Below are 18,963 nucleotides of genomic sequence, written 5' to 3'. Positions count from 1 at the left end.
TTCCAGGTATACTCTACTCAGGCAGTTTCTTTTGAAAACTGAGGACCTCAGCTCCTCCCTGATGACATTATGAGCTAAAGACTCTTGACTCTTTGTATTGGATCCTGCTTTCTGAAATACTGAAGTTTTATTATTTTGATCTGACTAGTCCTGTCCCAGTTTGTATTTTAGTGTTACCAGCTCAGTGTACCTAGATGATCATCTTAGTCAGATCCACACTTTCTGTAAATTTGCTCATTTTTAACAGTGAACTCTTATTAGGGATTTTGATTGTGGCCAATGACTTGAAGACAGAGGTATTTTGGGAACAAAGGTATATGCAGCAAGCGCTATTCCCACTTAAGTGAGATCTGAAACAGAATGTTTTCTTTGTGTTCTTTTTGTGAAGTTGGATGAAAAAGAAGGCCAGAAAGCAAACTGGTATGCTTTGTTATTACTATTTTTTTGGTAATTATATTGTAGACAGAGATCATGGAACTGCTGCTAATGAGGCGGAGTAATTTACTTAGCATCTGGCTGACTGCTGAGCTGGCAGTGTTGGGCCTTTGGATCCATGTTTCATGCTGTTGCAAGCGTTGGTCCATTTGAAGTTGAGCGTAAATATTAGATATGTTGGCTCATGTTTCTCTAGCCTTTCTCACCCTCACTTTGTACCTTCCTGAGGCTGTTTTTCTGCCTGAAGTATGAATTGAAATATGTAGAATTATTTTCCTTGTTACTCAGACATTTCCTCACTTAGGGGAAGAGAGTGCCAAGCTCCACATTCTGACTCCCAGGCCATTACGGCCCTTTCCTTTTCCCTGGCCTGTATTTGCAAGCCCGCCATCAGTTTTAGTGCCACAATTGGCTTAAAAAAGGCTTAAGAAGAGTAACTATGAAGCACAGAACATAATTACTTTTCAGCCTTGTTTTCACATAGCTTTCTAGGACTATGTGATGCTGTTGAAAAGTAATGTCTACTTTTAACAGTTCCCTGAGCAAATGAACCTGCCCCAAGTAGAAATTAGCTATTTATTATTTAGGTATTGAAAATATCCATTTTTCTAATAGTGTAAATTAAATGTCAAGAGACACATGAAACGCTTTCTTCTTTTCAAAATACAGGAACTGTCAGGGTGAACTGCTTTCTTCTAGTAAAGTAGTCTCAATTTTGTGCAATGAAGAGTTAGACTTTTCAGATATATTTTATTTTCCTTGATTAAAAAAGAAAGGGAAAGCCATATTCTTATAGTCTGTGGAGAAATCCTTGTCTGTCTCTCTGCTCAAATGTATTCCCTAAATCTAGAGAATGTGCATTTTTGTCATGAATTCAGAGCTTCCAGAAAAGCGGTGGAATATACCCGCTTTGTGCTGTGAAAACCCATCACCACTATCCTGGGAGCTGGGATGACATGTTTTCTGTAACAGGTGCAGTTACATAACAGGAGGGAGTACAGTTAAGTAAACGATATCAATTTGAAAATACTGGTACTGAGTGAGCATGGAGGAGGAGAATGTCTACAACCAAAAGACCACCCTGCCCCCTTTCAGGAGTAAAAGCAGTGTATGCACAAGAATATACATAGGTCTATGTGAAGTACAGGTAAGGTCCCTGAGTCCCAGCACGATTCCCGGATGACCACACGCTCCTGTTTCAGCCATTGCGAATGGGAAAGCACTTTGATTTGAGGCTGTAGTCCTCCTGGCCCTCTTTCTCCCAGGCCTTCTGTACCCTGTGAGTGAAAAGCCTCAGCTGGTGGAAATGGATGAGTGCAGGTTCCTCCTGCGTGGGAGGCGGGAGGCAGGGTGGTAATGATGATGATGGTGGTGAAGGACCTCAGTGATACATTGTGAATTTTTTTGTGTTGTGTGGGGTAACCAGTTGAAATTATATCCTGATGAAAAGTTTTTTCAGCTTTTAGGAAACACACCTTCTTCCCTTTTAGGTGTTATTTGTTCCTATTATAAAAATAGTATAATCACATTACTTTCATAACAGAGTCTTTGGGGGAAGATGAATAATTTCTGATCCAACATAACATGGTCATCTTTGGCATTCGGTGTATTTGCTAATAGTTTTTAAATGATGTACATTTTTTGTTTTTTATTTCTTGTGACCTCCATCCCACTTCCTCCCTACCCCTCCATCAAGATGCCTCTGGATTGATAGAGCCTGGTTCAAATGCTGATTCTTGCACTTAAAGCTGGGGGCCTTAGGAAAGTCTATTAACTTTGCAAAGCCTCATTTCCTCACCTGTAAAATGGAGATATTATCTACTTCACAAATTATTATGAAAAATAAATGAGATGGTGTATTTAAACTTATTTATGTACCCAATTTGCCACTTGGCTCATGGTGAAATGGGACAGTCTATATTTATATTTTATATATACACACATTCATATAATTTATGTGTATGTATATATGCATAAATGTGTATATGTGTACATAAATAATGTCTTTTGACTTTTTTAAAATTGAAAAATCTGAGTTTTATTCCCAAGTAAATTCAAGACATTTTAAAGATGCCTGTGGAAAACTAGTCATCGTAATTGGATGCCTGGTATTAATGACTGTGTGAAGGTAGATAGAAGACTTTAGTTCAAAGAAACAAATGATTACTGGTGATGATGTAGACGTTAACAGAATGTTGTAATTAATGAATCTGTTGATTGGTTTTCCTTGTTGTGGCTTGTTTAACCTTTGAAATATGTTATTAGAAAAGGAATGCTATTTTTAAATGACACTAACCTCATCAAAGCTGCCTGTAATGTTCTTATTTTATGGTTATAATAAACATTTTATGGGATTAAAATTTGTACTTTAGTCCTTTCAGGAGAAAACCAAGAGAGAATTTTCAAGTGAGTTTCCTGTTTTTCTTGGTCTAAGTCACTCTGTAGTTTAAATTTTAAATCTTAAGTTTTGGGCTTGATTCAAAAGCTAGAAGGATATGAGGTGCTTTTTTTTTTTTTTTTGGAGGGAGGGGTTTATGGGGGATTAAACCTAGGGCATCAAAAAAGCCTTTAAAAATTTTCTAGCTCTGTTGTTAATATATTAAGAGTGATTTAAATCTTAGCAAAAATCTTTAAATTTTGAGACTTTGACTTTAATACAAGTTGTGTATTTTAGAAGATAGTAGATATTTGTTTTTGCATGAATGTTTAAAGGTATTCAAGCACATTTTATCTCATATGCTATGCTGGGTGTATTTTTAGGGTGGAAGTAATAAGTCTTTAGTTTACATTTTAAGGTTTTTTCCTTTATGTATTTAAAATAGACTATGTTTGGTACTTACATATAAAGGGAAGAAAAATAGTGATTTTGGTTTTTCATGGATAGTTAATGATAAAACCTTTTTCAAAAAGGATTTCAGTTTTCATTTTATTTTATATGTAATCAGATCTTAAGCTATAAAATTTCAATTTAATGTCTAAACTCATGTTGAGGCTTGAGTTTATTGGTTTTAATTATAAATCATATTATGGCCAGTTCATCCATTTAAGACGAATTTAAGTGCAAATAGAAAACTAATGGCCATCCTTTTGCATTCCTGTATTTCAGATTTTAAATAACTGAAGTGACGGGGAGAAAAAAAGAAACTGGATTAGCCTCTGTTTAATTTTTGTAATTTTGAAGAAAATTTATGAACTATGGAAACTGTGACTACCGTCAAGATACACATACCCATGAACTTATTATTTTACATGAAAGTTGAATTGCTAACATAATTCACAGGAACAGCTTTCCTAATAACTTTTCTTCACGCTAAACAAATTAAAAATAATAAAATTGGAACTCCTATTTTGAGACAAACCTGACTGCATAGTAGAGATTATTTTTCTTTTACAGGGTAAAGAATTTTCCATTGCATTTCCCTTTGGCTTAGAATCAATTGCAATAGTGTTTGAAATGAGAGAAGTGTAATTACTGTGAGGTTTAACCAAGGTTCTTTGCCTATTAGAAGAAACTTAGCAGGACCAACCCTGTTTCCCCCTTTGGTTTATTTAGAAGACTTGCACTATCTGCCAGATGCTGCTTCCTAACCAGTGCAGTTACGCATCACACCAGAGAATCCATCAGCACAAATCTCCCTACACCTGCCCTGAGTGTGGGGCCATCTGCAGGTCGGTGCACTTCCAGACCCACGTCACCAAGAACTGTCTGCACTACACGCGGAGAGTTGGTTTTCGGTTAGTATATTGTTCACTTATGTGTAAAGTTCAGCTCGTACACTTATAACTACACTGCTGTTTGAGTGGTCTGAGCTCACAGTTCTCAGAGTGGTGTGGTGATACCTCGATTAACAGGTCCTAGTTGGTTTGTAGTAGAGTTGGTCTGTTTAAATCCTTTCAACATTGGCCCTTCTGCTCCACACAAAGCTGAGGAAGAGGGCCTGTCTTGTAGCCAAAGTGCACGTCTTGTAGCCAAAATGCACACGTATGGAGGTTTGGCTTTGATTGACTTTCTGCACCCTTTAAACATACTTTCATTGTCACATTCCCCACATTTTAACCCCTGCAAAAATATGCATTTCTGCACCTCTAAACACTTCTGCTTTGCTAGTGAAGATAGAAATGGTATGATGGTTGGTTACTTTATCCACATTGAGGGATCTGGTGTACGTTCTTTTCTAACATTGCTCTTTTTGGAAGGGATTTCCATTTCAAATGACCTTCTCTTCCCTTCCTTCTCTTTTACCTGAGTCTAGGTTTTCCCTTTGTCTCTTTTATGTATCATAACTATGGTCCCTTTCACTGTCTCTGAAGATTCCCAGATGTGTATTTTATAACATCTGGCAAATTCAAGGCTAGTTTAGATAGTGTTGAGTGATGAGGTACTTTATTCTCTACTTCATGACCTTCTAAAATGCATTCATGTGCTATATTTTATTTCGATTTGATTAAAATTTCCCAAGTGAACTTGTCATTGATAAGTGTCTTTGTTAATAGAGGTATTACTGTATTGTATGTTTATCTTAACATTGGTTATTTGGTAGCTTTAATAATGGACTGTTAATATGCGGTAGGTTTTTTTTTTTTTTTTTTTTAGTTGTAATCCAATTGTATTTTATAGAAACAAGGTCTAGTTGGTATGATTGTATGATTTTACTTTATTTAAACGTGGGTTTTGGTATCATTGGTTTCTGGGTGGCTTTCCCCATATTTTCTAATATTAAAATATGAGGCTGGCTTTCCATTTTCAGCTCATACCTTCAAATTTTTAGTGCACAAATATTTTATTTTATTTTTTTATTTTTTATTTTTTTAAAGAGAGAGGAGAGAGAGAGAGAGAGAGAGAGAGAGAGAGAGAGAGAGAGAGAGAGAGAGAGAGAGAGAGAGAATTTTTTAATATTTATTTTTCAGTTCTCGCCAGACACAACATCTTTGTTGGTATGTGGTGCTGAGGATCGAACCCGGGCTGCACGCATGCCAGGCGAGCGCACTACCACTTGAGCCACATCCCTAGCCCAGTGCACAAATATTTTATTGATTGGATCTATCCTGTTAGGAAATTTTTGGTGTAGAAATCAAGAAACCAGGGGGGCTTTTTTGTATCAGTTTTGTCCATAACTGATGGTATACAAATTCATGTATTCTCTCTGTGCTGCAGAGAACAAACTGAGGGAGTACCTTCCTTTAGTGGCTCTGGATTTTATAGAGCTAAATAAGATACTCAGGTCCCTGTTTCCACAAGTCCACGCAGGCTTACCCTTTGTCCTTATCATCATGTTTTGAAACTCTTAGTGGACCCTGCATGTAGAGTAGAAAGTTCCCCGCCACTTCTACGGGTGCTGTTGATTCTCTCGTCTAGACTCCTCTCAAACTTTTCCCTTCTTCCTCTGATATGATGAAAGCAAACCTAGGTGGAGCGGACAAGGAAGGAGCTGCTTCTTGTATGTTTTGTAAGTTAAAATGCTCCTCATGCAGCCTGAAAGCAGTCACTTGTTTTGGAAAAGACATCCAGCTTTGCTTTTGCCCCATCTTTAGAGTTGCTTAAATGTGGTGCTTTGAATAACAGAGTTCCAATTTTTGTTAAAAAGTTTTGTGTTAAGTATAGATGACCTTTCCTCTACCCTGGACTTGAGGATTTGTGAACTGTAAAAATATTCTGTTTGTTTATTTTGAAGTTTAATTTGTGTTTATTTCTTTCTTGCTGTTGTACATATGGTCCATTCTGATGTTTGCCTGGTTTGGCCCTGCTGTGCCTCTCTCTCCTTTTTGGCTCATGGCTAATTGTTTTCAGCTTGTTATCTGTAGCCAGAGAAGCCACTCAGGTGGTTCCCAGGCCTTCCTTTGTTTTGTTTTTTCCTCCCTGGATGAAGGCCTGCGGGCACCCCCAGCCTCACTCTCTTTCTTCTTGCTCATGTTGCATCTCCTGAATACTGAGGGGTCACCCAGGCTCCTGGTAACTTGATAAATATTGAATATGGATAAAAGTCAAGTATTTTTCTGCCTCCCAAAATATTGGCTCTACATCTTACAAGGGGATTATTATAGGATTACATACTATAAACATTTAAAAAATATTCAAAAAATAAAGAACCTTGATTGGTACCCAGCATATAAAAGACGTCGGGTATACAAACATTTCTCAATAGATAGGGTTTTCAGTAACGTTGTAAAACTATGAGCCCTTTAAATTCTGTTTCTTTTAGCCTGTCTCATTTGCATTCCCTATTGATTTCGGTTGCCCTGAACCTCTCTGTCCTCTCTGGGCAGAGGCTTTACGGCATTGTCCTTTCTTAGGACTTTAAACATGCCCTGCTTTCTTTTCTTAAGGAGGACTTCCCCTTCACCTCTATAATACTTTTTGGACTGAGTCATTGCCACTTTCTCCTGTCTCGAAAAATGCCAGCTGTAGTTTAGATATTTAACTTCTTCATACTTTCTATAAATTAAACCTTCTAGTCCCACTGACTTCATGGGATTAAGCTTTTATCTTTGCTCCTTTTTGTCTTTCCTTGGTGCATTTTGAACACCACCTTCCTACATCTGATGGGAAGATCTTTACTTGAGGTTTATGGCATAGTGTAGTCTTGGTTTTCATTAGTAACCCATCTTCCTGTTTGACAGTCTCCCCCTTTCCTTGGGATCATAGACTTCTAGAGTGGGTAAGAAGTAAGACTGATATATTCCAATGCTTGTCATTTAACACATGAGCAACTGGCCCACAGAGGAACATTAACCTATTCAAGATAACACAGTAAGTTAACCCAAAAGAATTTGAGTATGTTGGGTGACTCCTCTTTTGCTTAAGATTACAGTTCCAGTAGATAGCATAGCGAAGATTTCATTCTATTCTCCTGTTGTTAGTAATGTTTTTAGTGCCTGTGTTGCTGAACATTATGCCTTAAGACATTGAAAATGCTAATGCATTAATTACAACTTAAAAAAATTCTTGTAAAACCAATATGGCATGATTTATTGAACACGTATAATTCACACCATGCCACGTCTGTGTGACTTTAGAAGCATTTTCCTCGATTTGGAAGGGAGCTTCTAAGAATAGAGATGTCTTAGTTTATTAGAAGTCCCTGGGCACTGCTTCTTGGATGGTGGGCCCTATCTGAGCCTTCCTCCCCCCAGGTGACTCATGTACACATGTCCAGGAACACATGTTCAGTTGCATTTGAGGTATATCTTTGGAGATTCCTAAGGGTCTACAGCGAGACCACTCTTAACTGGTTTCCAGTTATGAACAAAGAAGACTCTGCCATCATGTGGGAGGAGTTGTAAGTGTTGTTGAGAGTCCTTGTGTGAAAAAGATGAGGTAAGGGAGAAATGTTTCTTAATTTTATAGTTTGTTTCTGTGGGGTTAAATTGAGCAGGGAATGAGCTAGTTGTCAAGTTATTTAGAAATTCAAGAAGTAAAGCCAGGCACAGTTGTTGTGTGTCTATAAAACCGTCTACTTTGGGAGGCTTAGGTGGGAAGATTGCAAGTTCAAAGGCCGCCTGCACAATTTAATGAGACACTGTCTCACAATAAAGGACCTGGGATATAGCTCTGGTAGAGTGCCCCTGAGTTCACTTCTCACTACCCCCAAAATAAATAAATAAGTAAATAAACAAACAAATAAGGAGATTATCTTGGAGGCATTTTTTTTAAGAAATGCTGATTTTTCAGAAGCTTATAATTCATGTAATTTTAATAACAAATGCAGGTGTGCTTATTTATTTTCAGGAGACAGAAATTCTAGGCGGTTAACCTCCACCCTATGGTAACCCTATGGGTGACCATCCATTAACTATACAGTGTGCACTGGGAGACAGTGGCCTATGGCTTTGGGACCAGTGTTCATTGTCGCCTCTGGCCTCTGTTAAGGTATGCAGTTTAGACTGTGGAGGTATCTTCCACTAGATATTGGGAAGGATGGGAAACCCTAGTCCCTGGTGCCTTGGAAGTCCTCCTCAAAGGCAGGAGTTATGGCGTCTTGCTGTGTTCCTGGGTCTTGACCTGGTTGTCATAGTCTGTTAGTCTCAAAATAGTCTGGAGTAGGGACATCATTTCTGGAAATTGTAAAGATGCTCAAAAAACTTGAGTTTCTTCCTTTTTTTTTTTCATGATCTTCCCTCTTAATCATGTAGAAATAAGTTTAATCTGGTGAAAACAGAGAAAAGCAAAATACTTCCAAAAAGCCATTGGAAACCCAAAGGGGCCATAAAATAGGTTCCTTTTACCCAGTTCTTCAACAGCAAAGTCACGTGTGTTTAGTGCTCTGTGCTAACGACTGTGTTGTTTTTCTGACAGATGTGTACATTGCAATGTTGTGTACTCTGATGTGGCTGCACTGAAGTCTCACATTCAAGGCTCTCACTGTGAAGTCTTCTACAAGTGCCCTATCTGCCCAATGGCGTTTAAGTCTGCCCCGAGTACACATTCCCACTCCTATACACAGCATCCTGGCATCAAGATAGGAGAACCAAAGTAAGTCACGCTGACTTCTCATGTTTACTCCGATGCTGAAATAGTCATTTAGAGGAGGTGATTGTTCTCTCAATGACATTTAAGATATAAACATTTATTCAGCAATGCCGATTTTGATGCTCTATGAATACAAATCATAGCTCACCCAAAACTTTCTGTTTTTTCCAGGTAAAGTTCTTGTCCAAAAATGTCACTTACTATTCATGTTCTTTCACAAATTTTTGCTGAACAAGCAAATACTTATTTTATTTTTAAGATGATTTCAACTTCTAGGAAAATAGTAACAACACCACCAACCTCTCCACTTTAAAATTTTACATAGTTTTTATAGGATACACTTTTCCCAATAATGTTTATAAAATGAAGTCAACAGAAGACATTGGTTGCTGAACTTAATTCCAGAGCCAGCATAAGTCCTTGATGAGTAGAAATAAAGTTTGTTTTTGCCTTCACCTCAATCTTCATTTTACTGATTGTTGCTTTGAGGAGTAATAGTGGAGTGGCCTTCAGCAGTGGGGGCCTCCTGCCCACAGGAGAGAAGGAATTCTACCATGGGCCGGCTGCATAGCTTTTGACTGTTGCTTACTTGTCTTGATAGTTATTTTCTCTCCTCTAAAGTGGGGGTAATGCTTACATCCCAGGGTCTGTAGAAGAAGATGAGATGATATATCTGAAAAATGTGTAGCTTGGAGCTGTGGTTATAGCTCAGTGGTAGAGAGCTTGCCCAACATGTATGAGGCTGGGTTCTAAGCCTCAGCAATATATAAGAATTAAAACAACAAAAAAAATGGGTTGGGGATGTGGCTCAAGCGGTAACGCCCGGGTTCGATCCTCAGCACCACATACAAACAAAGATGTTGTGTCCGCTGAAAACTAAAAAATAAATATTAAAAAAAAAATGTAACTCATGGGTCCTGTGTGGCGATTGCAATAGGCTCTAAGCATTTGTTCCTTCCTGCATGGCTCTGCCCCTTGTGGACACGGCACTAGATTATATGTTTCTGGTTGTGTTCGTTTTATTCCTGAATTCATTTGCAATGTAGAGTTTGCTAATTACATGAGGCTGGATTTGCTGTTCAAATAATTTTTTTAAAAAAATATTTTAATATTTTTAATATTTTAATAGTTGTTAATGAACCTTTATTTTATTTTATTTTATTTATTTATTTGTATGTATTTGATGCTGAGAATTGAACTCAGTGCCTCACACATGCTTGGCAAATGCTCTACCATTGAGCTACACCCCACCCCCATTGGTGTATTTTTGCCCATAACTGCTTATCAAGGAATTATTGTGGAGAAAATGCAGGTATGTGATATAATATCTGTATTTTTTTCTCTCACTATTATATCTAGTTTTTATTATAGTATTTAGTTTTGGGAAAATGTTATTGAATACTTAGAGATAACTGTTTGCTAAAAAAATGTTAAAATATGATTTTATACTAATAAGACTTTTACTTTGATCTTTTCTATATTGATTCTCAGTGAAATCAGTTGCAAATTCGAGGATCTGTGTGCACGTTGAAATGTTGACTATGAAGATGGGGATTAGTGAATGTTAGCATCTTCGGTGTTGATAAAAATAAAATTTCTGGGCATTAATGCAACCTTTTTCTCACATGAATATAGTTATTTGATTCTCTGTTCAAATAAATTAAACTTTGTTTGAAATCTGGCACAGTAGTTTTAACCTGAAAATACAGGGCAGCAGATATTAAAATAAGCTAAAATAGTATTTCTCAAATTTTAGTACAGTAGTCACTCTACTTCCTGCATCTGCCATTTTATTTTCTTTGGTCTTAGTATCAGCCATGGTCTAAAAATATTAAATGGAAATTCTAGAAATAAACAATTTATAAAGACTCTCCCACCATCCTGCTTTGTCAGGACACAAATCATCCTTTTATTCAGTGTGTCCACACCGTGTATGCTGCTGGCCTGTTTGTCACTGGTGACAAGCTTGGTTAGTAGATGGACTTTGGTGGAAGGCACACCACAGTTAGGTAACCTTTGTGGCCAGGTAACCTTTGTTTTTCTTAATAATGGACCTAAAGCCCAGATATAGTGATACTGGCAATTCAGATATGCCAAAGAAAAGCCATAAAGTGCTACCTTTAAATAAAAAGGGGTGAAAGTTTTTGACCTTAATAGGGAAAGAAAATAAAAATCTTAAGTTGAGGTTGCTAAGGTCTACCATGAGAACAAATCTTCTGTTTGTGAAATTATGAAGGAAAAACGTGTTAGTGCTGGTTTTGCTGTTGTCCATCAAACGTTATAGCCACAATGTGTGATAAGCACTGTTAAGAGAGAAAAGCAATAAACTATAGGGCTTGGTACTACCTGAGGCTTTCAGGCATCTACCAGGCATCTTGGAACATTGTACCTGGTGGGTAAAGAGAAGAGGCTACTGTATTACTTAGGAAGAAATTATTCCCATATTTTCTTAAATAGATTTACTACCATGATACTTTCATAAGTATAGGCCTAAAATTGGTTATAAACTATTGTGGTTTAAACTATAAAACTAAAACAAATTTGCAGATGAAATGGCAAACAAAACTCACACACCAATGAAGTGTAAGTTAGTATTAGTTTGATGTGTGGCTGGGCTGGGCTGTGTTGTCTTTGCTTGCAGCCTGTCTATAGCAAAGGGTGCTGCTGATGTAGCTCCGAGGGGCTTGTGGGCCTGTGTGACCAGAGCCTGAGACAGTGCTTCCCTTGCCATCTGCTCCAGTTCCAACCACCGTGAAACTTCTCATCCTGCAGTTGCTTGGCCTACATTTGACCCAAAAGCTTTATTTTGGCATTAAGTTCAAAATGAGTAAGTAGTCCCTACTCCAAAGGAAATTTGAGCCTGAAATCTTCCAGCAGTGTTTGGTTGACAGGTGGTTATGCAAATGACACACAATTTGCACTATTTCTTAATGATTAGTTCTGAAATAATTCCTACTATATTTAGTGAATACATGAGTATTTGAAAATACACCATAAAAGCCTGCAACCCTAGCACCTCAATTTGAAAAGCACAATTTAGGATTTCATTTTTATTTTTATTTATTTTTTAAATTTAATTTGTTATATATAACAACAGAATGCCTTAAAATACATATTACATGCATAGAGCACAATTTTTTTTTTTATCTCGGGTTGTACACAAAGTAGAGTCACATTCTTTGTGGCTTCATACATGTACTTAGGGTTGTGATAACCATCACATTCCACTGTCTTTCTAACCCCATGCCCCCTTCCTTCCCCTCCATCCCCTTCCTGCAGGAGGACTTTGACCTCACCACACTTACACAGTGTTCACTGAGTGCCAGGACTGCTGGAAGCCTGTTGCTTCTTGCTTTTTAGTTTATGGGCAGGCATATGTCTCTGTTTTCTAAAAGGAACCTTTGGACACCCCTTAATCTTCTCTGGATTATTCAAGATGCATTTTCAGTGTTGACCTCTGTATTTTGTAGGGATAAAATTTTGTCTTTTAATTTTTCCTTGACATCTGATTAACTGCAGTTTCTTCTACTGTGCTTTCCTTTTATTTGCTATTTCTAAATGTATATCAGTGGAGAAACGAGAACTCCAAAGTTTAGAATTATATAAGAAACAGAATTTTTACCAAGTTCCTAAGACATAAAGACAAGTCAGGTTAGGATATCAGCATGGTAAAGGACTCTGCAGGTCTCAGAAACAGCTGAATTTGAACCATGGCCCTGGGTTTATTTAACATGAAGCAAACTATCTAAGTGTCAGCATGCCAACTGGGAACTGGCATGAGTGTAAATCCACCTAGCCTGGGTATGGGGGTCAGGTGTGTGATGTGCACTTCCCATTGGTGGGATCAGTCAATGGTAATGTGGGGTTTATGGCAACATTTTCAAGGCTTAGAGTCCTTTATGCATTTATGTCTTTACACCTAGTTCAAGTGTAACACAGTGTTCCGGGGAGTTTGGGCTATTGTAAATTTGACCTGAATGAGAACATTTGGGTTTAGCTTTCTGTTCTTTTCTTTTTCTCTCCCTGCCTCCCTTTCTTCTCTCCTCTTCTCCCCTTTCCTCCCCTCTGTGTTATGGTATAGTTAATCCTGCCATTTGCATGGCTTACACTCGAGATTAATTTTACGGTTGGCTTCCCAAGCTCTTCACAACTCAGTAGCACCCTCCCTTTCACTCTGGGGACCCGTCACACCAGGATTCTCTCTGTCCCCTCATGCTGCGCAGGTGCAGAGTTCCCTTAGCACCAAGGAGACCTTCCCTGTCTGAAAGCCTCTCCCACCCTTGCCTGGCACACTGTCTCCCTGGGGCTTCTTGGTTATTGTTGGAAAGTTGGCTCCATCTTTATGGTCCATCCCTAAAAATCATGCCTGTGAGCTTTGTGGTACCTTTATTTATTTTTCTAAATGTTAGCAGCAGTTGGTAATAGTTTCAGTCCTGCAACAGCGCGGGGAGAATTTACTAGAACTTATGCGTCCCCTTCACCCAGGTTCCTTGGTTGTTTTCATTTACAGTATTTGGTCCTTCCCATTGTTCTCGTATCCTGTCACCCCTCATGTTTAGGAGGTTGGGCATCATGACCTAAATGCTTCTTTGTGTTCTATTCCCCCCTGGAAAGGACACTCATGTCAGCCCTTTTCACAAGCCGCTCTCAGGAAGCAGGTGTTGATTACAGTGTCTTCCAGTTCTTAGATGGCCGTCAGTGTATTTTTCTTTTCTTGTCCAAGATCCTAATCTGGGTACGCCCTTTGGATTTAGTTGTCCTGTTTCTTCCCCGGCCTCCATCTGGAATAGTTACTCAGATACCCTCCTACTGGCCCCATGCCATGGCCATCCAAAAGGGATCACAGTCCTGCCTGTCGTCCTGGGGATGACCTGCCGGCCCTTGGCTGTTTTCTCACAGCTGGCCCAGGACGTGCACTCTTGCAGGAATGCTTCAGAAGGGATTCTGTGTTCGCCTGCGCAGGCCACGTTCACCTGTCCTGCTCCTTAGTGGTGATGTGGCCTTCCCCGTCTCCCGGCCCCTCCACTGTCATGTCACCACATCTCTCTCTGTGCTCTGTAGTATTTTGTGGGAGGTATTCCAGTACCATCCTGACCACTTGATCCTCAGGTGACTCAGAAATATGCTAAGTGAATGACCTCATTTTATACTTTCCTTGTTAGTAAGTATGAGACAACAACTGAACAGACCAACCCTCCCCAAAGGAAAGTGGACCGAGTAACCTGAGAGCGGTGCTGCTTTTCATGAAGCAGTTATTTCTGAAAATGGGAGAATAGAATCCTGAGAAAATTCTCAGTCCAGCTGATAAGTTTTCGTTCTTTTCTTGAAGCTCTTCTTCTTTTAATGGTTATATCTTAATTACGGGGGGGTGGGCGGGGGGGGGATATGAACAAGCAAAGCAGAACGGTAAAAAGAACAAATATGCTGTCACCCAACAGAGATGATGATAATTATATGCCTTCTATTTTCTACACCTTTAAAAAAATGTGATCATATAACTGTCTTGTTATCTAGTGTTTTTTATTTTACTTTTTGTGAAAATCTCTCTATATCATTGGTATATGTATGTGATATCTTTTTAAAAAGTTTTATTATTTTTCATTATACATGACAGAATGTATTTTGACATATTACAAAAAGATCTCCATGTAGTTGTTGCATTTAAGCACTTACCTCATTGAACATTGGGGCTGTCACAGTCCTGAGTGATTCCATCAGTAAAGAGATAATTCTCGTCACACTTGTGACAGTTGCATCATAGGGACCATTATTGGGCTGTATTTAAGGTCTTGCAAATCCTCTGGTCTCTTCTGGTCTTCACCCCCCACCCCCAGTCAGAGGTGGAAGGGAAAACATCAGGCAGGATGTTTTGGAAAAAGCATATGCCACTCCAATTAAATTTTTAAATCTTGTGTAGAAAAAAGTAAAATCTGCAATTGTTTTGGCAGCACACTGCACAGTGAAGTGTGAAGCTATCTTGAGAAGCATTGTGTTAAGATGGACTCTGAGTGGCCTTAGGGGGCATTACTTCCTCTAGCTCTGCAGCGGCCTTGGCCTTGGCCTTGCTCCTCGCTCCTCCCTGGCCTTTATGTTCACCAGTTTTCCTCTGACATTTTCCCAAGCTGCTCCCTAGATTTTTTTGTACCCTGTTCGCACATTCTTTGGAAGACAAGCAGATTCCCACAGGGCCTCCTCTGAGGGCTGGGATGATCCACAGCAGTCACCCAGAAGGGATGATCTACTGTGGCTGGAGTTCCTGGTCAGTTGAGGTGGAAGATGGGGTGGCCTGTCTTGCCCAAGTTTGAGTGAAGCATGTGGACAGGTAGAAAGGATTCTGTGCAGAAGACTCAGTCTGCTGCATGAACTGGGTGTAATGTGACAGATGTGGAAATGGTTGCAGTGGCCAAGGGAGTACCCACGGCATTTAAAGCACAAGAAACACTGAACTTTCTTGTGGTATGGGTTTTCTTTTCTTTTTTTCTTTATTTGCAGAAGCCAGGTCCTCATGCATGCTAGACAAGTGCCCTACCACAGAGCTACATGCCCAGCCCTGGGTTTCCTTTTTTGTCTTCTTGTCTCAGTGTATAGTTGTTTACTGGCATAGGGTTTCCTTTGTTAAGAACTGGTATAGAAATGTTCACACTTAAGTGTAAAATTACTGCTGACTTAAAAACTTGTAACAAGTAACAATTCATTCTGGCATTAGAATTGAGTGGGCTGCTTAACTCTTAATCAGACTGTTTTCCAAGCCAGGGTACTACCTTTGAGCTGTATTGCCCTGTCTGATACTAAAAAGTACCTTAAAAAAAGAAAAGAAAAAAGAATGCTTTTTTGCATGTCAGCTGTAGATTTGTGAGTAGTAAAGTAGCCACTAATTTACACTTATAAACAAATGTAGCAAATACATCTTTACTCAAATGTTAAGATCTCTGATTGAGTGATGCCAGTTGTCTTGAAAGTTTGTTTCAAAGCTAAAATGTTCTTTTAATTGTGTTTGTATGTGTGCTTCTGCCTCCTGAGTTCTTCAGATGTCAAGTAGCAGCTCCTTTGACTTGAGCGATGAGGTTGACTGACCTTATTTTGCTGCGCTTCTTCTATTTTAGAATAATCTATAAGTGTTCCATGTGCGACACTGTGTTCACCCTGCAAACCTTGCTGTACCGCCACTTTGACCAGCACATTGAAAACCAGAAGGTGTCTGTTTTCAAGTGTCCAGACTGTTCTCTTTTATATGCACAGAAGCAACTTATGATGGATCATATCAAGGTGTGTGAGCATCTCTCCTCTCCTCTAAGTGAATTGCAGATTCTTACTTTGGTCATCAGCCCCAGCTGAGCTGCAGATTGCTGTAAAGCATGCCACACTGTCCAGGGAAGGGATGGATGCTGGTCATTGTCATGAGTAACCTACATGCCGTCATCGTGGGTCCACTTCACTGAGTCCTGATCTGCCCGCCATAAAAATCATGAAAAGGAGCAAATGTGCCCTGATTTTAAAAGAATAATAAGAATGATAAAGTATTAGGTTTCCTCTTTATGTCTCTAAAATGATGACTGTGAAGTTTACGGTTTTGAGATCTCTGTGTTGTATGAGATTTAGAAATAGGGGCTCTGATGAATTATATCAATTCATTCAAATATTGGTATATTTAGATAAATGAATGTTTCCCCTTGAAATTGTTTAAGTGCTCAAGTTTTAAGCATTTAAGAAGTTTGCTTCCTATTTGATGTTCTTTGGTCTCTTTGTCCTCTCCACCCCTCTACCACCACCCCCAAATAAAAATTGCATGTGAATTGACTCTTAAATGTTCAGGATGTAGCAGGTACCTGGCACCTATTAGGAGTTCAACTAATGAAGTAAATAAATATTCTGTTGGATTATCTGCTCTCTGTTTCCCAAAAGGGCACTGAGGTCTGTTTTCAGCCTTCTAAGTCTCTGAGGCTGTGCTTCACCTTCATTGCTTGGCCGTCACCATGGTGGGTGGCAGCTCACTCCGTGTACACCTAGGAAGTGCTACCCAGTGGCACTATCCAATGCCATCATAAACTCATTTTCTTTTCTTTTAGTTTTTTCTTTTTAAATTTCAAAAATAAAAAGTCAGTTAGAGAGTAAATAAAGTCTCTAAGTTATTCTAGTCTTGTATCAGTTCAGTGAATGGACTGCGAGTCCTTGCAGATCCCCGTCTTGATTGTGTGTGAGTTTATACAGAGTCAACTTCTACCAGCATTCCACGCAGTGTCTTGGAGAGACTGCTCCTGCAGTTGTGGCGGTTTTACTGTTGTGGGTAAAATGCACGAGAAGTATGTGGGAGTCCAATAAAATCTTTTTAAGATATTTTGCCCATTATAAAAGAATGTTCCAACAATAAATACTAACAAAGACAGGAAAATAGAAGCTACTGATAAAAACATAGGGTCATTGAAATTAGAACAAAATATTTTAACAAACCATGTATGAGACCAATCAAAGAAAGAAAAGAAAGAGAAAAAGAGGAGACACGTTGCCTCCAAGGAGTTTTCTCATCGTCTGGGACGGTCTTTGCATCTGCAGGTGGGGCTGTGGGCTTTTTGGTTACGGTCTTCCTTGTGTTAATAGAAGGTTTGGAGGTGGATGAGGTTCCAAGGAGTAGAGACTGAGAGGGGTGGTAAAGGCCTATGGCCACAAGGACAGGATTTTTTTTAAAAAATCTAAACCTTAACAAGCTTGCATGAAACGAAGCCAGTGGGAATGTTCACTGATGTTTTCAAGTATATTCAGTGCATCTTAAAATGTTCTGCATGTATATGTTTGGGGTAAAGATAAAGTTGTAGGGGTGCCCTGCTTTTTAAGATGACGTGTCTAGGTTTTGCTGTGTCATTCATTACTTTACCTGGTGTCTGTGAGGAAGGAATGAAGAAGTGGATGGGGACATTCCACACACTAATTTATAGGTGACTCTTTATTTGCCCAACTTGACCCTGTTTGTTCCCTCCCTCCCTCCCTTCATTTCTTCCTGCCTTTCCTTTTTTCCCTCTTTGATTAAATCCAGGAGTACTCTGCTACAGAGCTACATTCCCAGCACCTTTTATATTTTATTTTGACACAGGGTCTTGCTAAGTTGTCCAGGCTGGCCTCACACTTGTCATCCTCCTGCCCCCCCCCCCCCCAGCTGGGATTACAGACATGTGCCACTGCACCCTGTTTATTATTTCTTTGTTCTAACAAATATAGATTCATTGACTTTGTAGGTCCCCTGTACTTCATGTTGACATTTACATTTGTTAGTTATTCAAGTTATTTTTTTGTTATAAGAGCAAAGAAAAAATCAATTCTAAAAGAATTAAATTATAGTTCTTTTTTTCTTTCTTTTCTTTTCTTTTCTTTTCTTTTCTTTTCTTTTCTTTTCTTTTCTTTTCTTTTCTTTTCTTTTCTTTTCTTTTCTTTTCTTTTCTTTTCTTTTCTTGTCCTGGAGATCAAATCCAGGACCTTGCACATACTAGGCAAATGCTCTACCACTGAACAACACCCCAATCCCAAGGTGAATTTCTTTTATTAAAAAAAGACATTTGCGCTGGGTGTGGTGGTACATTTCTATAATCCCAGTTACGAGGCAGGCTGAGGCAAGAGGAACGCAAATTTGAGGCCAGCCTCAGCAATTTAATTAGATTGTCTCAAAATAAAAAGGTTCAGGGGTGTAGTTCAATGGCAGAGCACTCCTAGGTTCAAACCCCAGTATTGTTTAAAAAAAAAAAAAAGACATTTTGGTTTTGATGTTATTTTATTACTTTACCCTCTCTTTAGCTTTTCAGTTAGTAAAAATGTATTTGACTAAGAACTCAGGAAAACCTTTTTTAGAAGGTTTTGAGTTTTGTTTCTTTGGGTTTAAAATGCTTAAGAAAGGTAAAAAATCAGCATCTGATTTGAAAACAGCCATTCAGATACACAAACCTTCTGCTCACATGGTGGGAAGCAGCAGGAGGGCTTTGTGTAGACCTTCTCTGCCACCCTTAGACTGGTGTCTGTTGGGGAGTAAACCTTGTAACCTCTGCTGATGAGGAAGTCAGTAGAACCCCTTTTCCTCC

General features: G+C 38.9%; 1 protein-coding gene across 19 annotated transcripts in view; it reads left to right on the top strand.

Moving 5' to 3' along the window:
* The window catches only part of Znf532 (zinc finger protein 532), a 106,929-nt gene that overhangs the window by 56,506 nt on the left and 31,460 nt on the right, over positions 1-18,963 (top strand). For 16 of the 19 annotated variants that reach the window (XM_040272537.2, XM_021724965.3, XM_078029949.1 and 13 more), the window contains 3 exons: positions 3,989-4,170; positions 8,729-8,905; positions 16,006-16,168. The exons of 2 other annotated variants lie outside the window; for them this stretch is intronic. In XM_040272537.2, coding sequence (XP_040128471.2) covers positions 3,989-4,170; positions 8,729-8,905; positions 16,006-16,168 — 522 coding nt within the window. The remainder of the gene's footprint in view (positions 1-3,988; positions 4,171-8,728; positions 8,906-16,005; positions 16,169-18,963) is intronic. One more of the 19 variants, XM_078029951.1, reaches the window with a different exon arrangement.

Source organism: Ictidomys tridecemlineatus, chromosome 13 (assembly GCF_052094955.1).
Source record: "Ictidomys tridecemlineatus isolate mIctTri1 chromosome 13, mIctTri1.hap1, whole genome shotgun sequence".
In the NCBI taxonomy this organism is placed as follows: domain Eukaryota; kingdom Metazoa; phylum Chordata; class Mammalia; order Rodentia; family Sciuridae; genus Ictidomys; species Ictidomys tridecemlineatus.
This window is presented reverse-complemented; position numbering and strand designations above follow the sequence as displayed.